At 51.1% G+C, this 6,766-nt stretch overlaps 1 protein-coding gene and 1 pseudogene across 1 annotated transcript; one reads left to right on the forward strand and one right to left on the reverse strand.

Moving 5' to 3' along the window:
• LOC100945677 overlaps nucleotides 1–4,019 on the reverse strand; it is a 13,552-nt pseudogene extending 9,533 nt beyond the window's left edge.
• A 1,179-nt stretch (nucleotides 4,020–5,198) lies between these two features.
• On the forward strand, nucleotides 5,199–5,474 carry HRK (harakiri, BCL2 interacting protein). The gene has a single exon (XM_012805234.1). The coding sequence runs from the start codon at nucleotides 5,199–5,201 to the stop codon at nucleotides 5,472–5,474; it is 276 nt and encodes a 91-aa protein (XP_012660688.1).
• Nucleotides 5,475–6,766: the final 1,292 nt, after the last annotated feature.

Consider the following 6,766-nt stretch of genomic DNA (forward strand, 5'->3'; position numbering starts at 1 on the left):
CCTGTAGTCCCAGCTACTTGGGAGGCTGAGGCAAGAGAATCGCTTGAGCCCAGGAGTTGGAGGTTGCTGTGAGCTGTGATGCCACAGTACTCTACCCAGGGCAAAAGATTGAGGCTCTGTCTCAAAAAACAAAAAGATACATTTAGCTACAATTTCCCATGGGACACCTCATAATCTCCTAAAACTCCTCCTGCTTTAAAATTCTTTAATAGTACAACGAAGAGGAAGAGGAAGAAGGGGAATAGGTAAGCAGTCCTGCAACTTGCCCTTCCCAAGAATCCAAGAAAATGTCCAAGCACCTGCCCCAAAGTAAACAGCCACAGTCTGCTGAAATATCTATTTCTAATTTCCTATTTAGGACATTTGTTCTCCTCTGCATTTGTTCTCTATGGCTGCCCTAGCAACATACTGGTGTCTGGGTGCATTAAACCACAAAAATGTATTTTCTCACAGTTCTAGAGGCTGAAAGTTCAAGATCAATGAGTTTGAAGGGTTGGTTTCTTCCAAGGACTGTGAAGGAACACTATGTCCCAGGCCTCTTTCCTTAGCCCATAGAGGGCCGTCCTCTCCCTCTGTCTTCCTGTGGTCTTCCCTCTGTGTGTATCTGTGCTCCAATTCTCTCTTCTTATAAAGATACCAGTCAGATTGGATTAGGGTCCACCCCAATGCCCTCATTTTAGTTGAATTACTTCTTTATTAAAGAATCCATCTCCAGGGGTGGCGCCTATGGCTCATAGGAGTAGGGCACAGGCCCCATATGCTGGAGGTGGCGGGTTCAAACCCAGCCCCAGCCAAAAAAAAAAAAAAGATTCTGTCTCCAAATACAGTCACATCCTGAGGTACCAAGGGTTAGGACTTTAACATATCAATTTTGGGGAGGGGGACACAATTCATGCCATGACAGCCTCCTTCCCTCTTCCCAAGTCCCTTGTGGCAACATAATGCTAAAGAGCACAAACCCTGGGGCCAGACAGCTATGAGACTTTGGCTATGAGACTCTTAAATGCTCTGCATTGGTTTGCTCATCCCAAATAGTGGGCTAATCATAGTGCCTATCTCATACAGTTATAAGGAGAATTAAATGAGTTAGTATGTCTGAGGCACTCAGAAGAGTCCTTGGCACAGGCAGGGTGCAGTGGCTCATGCCTGTAATCCTAGCACTTTGGGAGGCTGAGGCAGGAGGATTGCTTGAGGTCAGGAGTTTGAGACCAGCCTGGGCAATATAGTGAGAACCCTGTCTCCAGTAAAGAAATACACACACACACACACACACACACACACACACACACACACAGATCTATCTATCTATCTATCTATCTATATATTATATATATATTTTATTTATTTATTTATTTATTTAGACAGAGCTTCACTCTGTCACCCTGGGTAGAGTGTCATGGTGCATTGTAGCTCACAGCAACCTTGGGCTCAAGTGATCCTCCTGCCTCAGTCTCCCAGGTAGCTGGGACTATAGGCACCCGAGACAATGCCTTACTAGTTTTTCTATTTTTAGTAGAGATAGGGTCTTACTCTTGCTCAGGCTGGTCTTGAACTCCTGAGCTCAAGCAATTCGCCAACATCAGCCTCCCAAAGTACTAGGATTACAATGGTGAAGCACTATGCCCGCCTTAGAATTTTTTTTTTTTTGAGACAGAGTCTCATTATGCCGCCCTCAGTAGAGTGCTGTAGCGTCACAGCTCACAGCAATCTCAAACTCTTGGGCTTAAGCAATTCTCTTGCCTCAGCCTCCCAAGTAGCTGGGACTATAGGCACCTGCCACAATGCCGGCTATTTTTATTATAGTTGACATTGTTGTTTAGCTGGCCTGGGCTAGGTTTGAACCCGCCAACCTTGGTGTATGTGGCTGGTGCTATAGCCACTTTGGTATGGATGCCAAGCCCCAGAAAAGAAATTTTTTAAAAATTAGCTGGGCATAGGGATGTGTTCCTCTAGTCCTACCTACTTGGGAGGCTGAGGCAGGGGCCTGAGAAGTTCAAGGTTGCAGTGAACCATGACGACAGTCACTGCACTCTAGCTTGGGCCTGAATCAAAAAACAAAACAAAACAAAACAAAAAAATAAAAACCAGTGTCTAGCACAGAGTGAGCAACATGTATTTATTACATTAAAATTTAAAATCATGGGTGGCGCCTATGGGTCAAAGGGTAGGGCGCCAGCCCCATATGCTGGAGGTGGTGGGTTCAGACCCAGCCCCGGGAAAACAAACAAACAAACAAAAAACTTAAAATCAAAACTTACTTTTACTAAAGTATTAGGAGAGTATTATGTTATTCTCCCCAGAGGATTTGCTGTCTCTGGAATGCTTAACATCAGTAGTGGAATCAGCAACTCACAACAGGAGAACTCTATATATTTGAGGGTGTGGGTCCCCAACATTCTTCAAAGTACATTTGTTTTTTTTTTTTGAGACAGAGCCTCAAGCTGTCCCCCTGAGTAGAGTGCCGTGGCATTACAGCTCACAGCAACCTCCAACTCCTGGGCTCAAGCGAGTCTCCTGCCTCCACCTCCCAAGTAGCTGGGACCACAGGTGCCCGCCACAACGCCCGGCCATTTTTTTTTTTTTTTTTGGTTCCAGCCGTCATTGTTGTTTGGCGGGTGGGGGGGGGATTCGAACCCGCCACCTTAGGTGCACGTGGCTGGCGCCTTAGCTGGTTGAGCTATAGGCACCGAGCCTCAAAGTACATTTGTAATAACAACTACATGATCTATTTTGAAATATTAACAGTCATCAACATTTATTAAATGTTACCAAAGTACCAGGCACTGTGCTAGGGGCTTCACTAATATTTACCCTGTGAAGTAGGTATCATTATGTTTATTATTCCCATTTTCCCGTTGAATGTAGGCTACAAAAAGCTTCATGTCAAGGCCAAGTTTTCCAGTTATTAAGTAGTCGGATAGGGCAAAGTAAACTAGTATGAGGAAATGAAGGACTGTCAGACTCAGTTTCAGGGAGGCAGAGGTCTTCTCTTTTCTTCCACTTTTCCATCACCCCTTCCCTTCTCCCTCTGCTGACTGATACGTCCCCACAGCCAAGGCTGCGCTCTCTCTTCCACAGACATCATTCAAGCTGCTGGGCCCCGACCCAGCGCCACCTTGTGAGCCCAGCATTTCGAGGGGCAGCCTTCCAAACAGGGTAATAATCGTCCCATTAAAATTAATGTCCATGAAGTGAGCCGTTAAAAGCGTGCAGATTAAAAAGGGGGGGGGGAGGGAATTGTTCAATTTAAATCCAAAGGGCTTTTTAAATAGACACTGTATCTTCATTCTTGGAACGCTACACCCGGGCAATGGATCAGGTCCTCTTTGCAAAGACTAGGGGGGATTAAGGAGGTGAGTCCTAGGAGAATAGAAAGTGGTTCTGGCCAGAAGCAAAGGGAACCAAGGTTTATCCAGGGCCCACCGCGTGCCAGGTGCTTGGCATACATTTCTTTTATTTAATCTCTGCCCCAATCCTGGGAGGGAGGTATTATTATTCCCAGATTATAGGGGGCAGTATAAAACCATGGTTAAGAGCATCGAGTCTTTGGCAGATTGCCCTAGTTTAAATACAGGTTTTACTAACTCTGTGAGCTTGGGCAAGAGGCCTTATCCACCTGTGCCTCAGTTTCTCCATCTTTACATCAGTAATTGTGCACCCTTCCTTCCCCTTATCGTATAATTCCTGGGAGAATCACTTTAATCAGAAGATACAAGGACACTGGAAGCCTACAGGTGCCAGACACAGAAGACACTCAATAAATGTTGGCCATTATTAAGCGTAGGAGAATTAGGGTTGCGGAAGGGTAAGGGTCACCAACATCACAGAACCTAGTGGGATCTGAGCCCTGACTTTGTCATTTTTACCATGCTTCAGGCCCTGGGGAAAACCTCTCCTCCTGATAAATCCATACCAAATCTAAGGGCATAGTCTGGAAGAAGCTTTTCCAAGGACCAAAGAACTCACCAGGCCTTGGCAATACTCTGCTGGTGAGAAGAGTAGGAAAGCTTCCACAACATGGCCCACACCTCCGCCTTGCCTTGGAGCCACCTCTGGACTCCTCCAGTTGTCTGAATCCTAATCGATTTAAGATCGCAGAAGGGTTCTTTCCCCCACCCCCCAGATCCTGAGAGTCCCCTTGCTCATCTGTACCTTCACTAGCAGCAACAACTCCAGAAGTTCTAGTTTGGAAGTGTACAGGGGCGGCAGTTCAATTGGAGAGAGGGAAATGAAATGTAAGGCCGCTGTCCCTCCCCACTCGCCCCTTAGGGCCTCCACTGCGCATTTAGTCAAGATTGTCGCTATTAACTGTAACTTCTTCAGGAAAATAATATTCACAATGAAAGCAAACAAGAAGTTTCCCTCTAGAAAGCTCCTAGGTGGGCCTTTCAGGGCGGGTTCTGTGTGCCCCAGTGCGCGCGTTGCTCCTACAGAGGATCCCTACCAGGATTCAGGCTGGACCCCTCATCTCTGTCCGGGTTTCTCATCCGGCGCTAGGGGCGCGTTAGGGTCAGACTGCGAAGGCCAGAGCCAACTGGGGGCATGCGTCCGATGTGTTCATACCCGAAGCCTACAGGTGCCAAGTCAGACCTGAAATGGGGCAAGTAAGCTTTAGTCTGGTCCTTCCATAAGATCTTGAATCCACCCAACTCCCCAAACAAAACAACGGCCTCGGAATATTTTTGCATAATGCAACTGAATTCGGTATCAGCTCCATCCAAAACCGCAAACAAGCTAGCTTCCCTCGCCAAATCGGAACTAGAGCTGAATTCAGGAAAAGAGGAAGGAGAAAATCTTCCTTCGAGCTCCTCCGGGGCCCCTCGAGACCCCAAAGCCGAGGACCTACGCCGTGGGGCGCCTTCTCCCGTTCCAGCGCGCCGCACTCCTAGTCTCCCAAACCGCGCGCCCCCTCGCTGCCGGCGCCGTTAGGGTTAAAAGTTACCTCTCGGTTTCTTCTGCCTGCAGCCCCCCCACCCCCGCGGGGCCGGATGATGTAACCCCCCCTCCCCGCCCCCCTCCACCATGTGACACTTTAATTAATAATAGCGCCGTCAGCACAACAAACGCACAACACAAGGAGAAACTTGGTGTCCAGGGGAGGCCCCCGGCGGCTGGAGAGCGGCGGCCGCGGGCGCTGAGGCCGGACGGAGAGGAGGCGAGGGGCGCCCGAGCGCGGGGAGGGAGAGAGGCCAGCGGTCATGTGCCCGTGCCCCCTGCACCGCGGCCGCGGCCCCCCGGCCGTGTGCGCCTGCAGCGCGGGTCGTCTGGGTCTGCGCTCGTCTGCCGCGCAGCTCACAGCTGCCCGGCTCAAGGCGCTCGGCGACGAGCTGCACCAGCGCACCATGTGGCGGCGCCGCGCGCGGAGCCGGAGGGCGCCAGCGCCCGGCGCGCTCACCACCTACTGGCCCTGGCTGTGCGCTGCCGCGCAGGTGGCGGCGCTGGCGGCCTGGCTGCTCGGCAGGCGGAACTTGTAGGAACGCGGGGCTTCTTGGTGGGTCCGGAGCCGAGACTCAGCCGGAGCGAGCAACAGGTACGCGAGCGAGCGAGAGCCAGGGCGCGGCAGCTGGGCAGTGGAGACGCCGGGCTGGCCTGGGAGCGGGAGAGTGGCAAGTTTGGCTTTCTTCTCTTCCCTTCTCCGTCTCCCCTCTCCGTCTTCCTGTTCCTTCTTTTGCAAAGATCTCAGTCCTCCTATCCTGCCTAGTCACCACCTCTCCTAACAAGTGCCAGGCCCACGGTTTCTCCTTCTGACTTCTTCAGCCCTTTTGCCAGCGCTCCCTCCCTTCCACCCCAGTTCAGTAGCTTTGAGAGGACCTCAGCGTCCATAATGCTCTTCAACCCTACGAGTAAACAAACACACAATGCAAGTTATAAATCACGCCAAATAATTATCTGTTGCGGTTTCCAGAGAGGTTTCCCCTTCCAAGCAACTTGCCGTTCTTGAGTCACTACGGTCTCCATCGCCTCTGCTCCCAAACCCCTTCTCCCTGCGTCACTTCTCTCGTTTCTTTCCCCTCATCCTCTGGCGCCCCAAGCGCATCTCGCGACTTCTCCCACTAGGTTTCTGGCCCATTCTTTCTCCCCAAACTCCACGCATTGGCAGTTTTCTTCCGCCTTGCCAACTTCGCTTCTTCTCTAGAGAGGTGTCCAGTTTAAGGAGCTTGGCCTATTAGGCCCCCGACGGTTGTCGCTGTGATGAAAAGGAGTGGGCTGAGATAAGACACTAAGGTAAACTCCAAGGTGAAGTCTTAATGAAGGAGCATTTACTGAGCTCCTTCTGGGTTCTGGGCACCGTTGAGGAAGGCAATGTTTCCAGAGCTTGCTGTACGCTCGAAACTGCGCGCGCAGAATGGGGGCACGGGAAGTGGCTATTGAGTTCCTAGTGTGTTTGGTGTCTGTAGGAGAAGGTTGCTAGGCTTTTGCGGTGGTGGTGGTGGGAAATACTGAGCACTACGTGTGCGCAAGGCACTGTTCTAGGCACTTTGGGGAAGCAAAAATGGAAGGATCGTCTTTCCGGGTTCTGGAGCAGAGAGGTAGCGCTGCAGAGAGTGGAGAGAATCGGGCTGAGTCCACCTTAGGTGGGGATAATACGGGAAGGTGAAGATCTGTGGTGACTTAGACAGCCGCGCTGGGTCCCTGTCGACCCAGGCCGGGCGGTGAGCCGCCGACACCCTGGGAAGCTGGCGCAGTGCCCGCAGGCGAGGCCCGAGCGTCTGCTCCCGCCGGGAGAGGCGGCAGCCGGAGCGTGGGGGGTGGCAGCGCCCTGGGA

Source organism: Otolemur garnettii, unplaced genomic scaffold, assembly GCF_000181295.1.
Source record: "Otolemur garnettii isolate 467f Iridium unplaced genomic scaffold, OtoGar3 scaffold00038, whole genome shotgun sequence".
In the NCBI taxonomy this organism is placed as follows: Eukaryota; Metazoa; Chordata; class Mammalia; order Primates; family Galagidae; genus Otolemur; species Otolemur garnettii.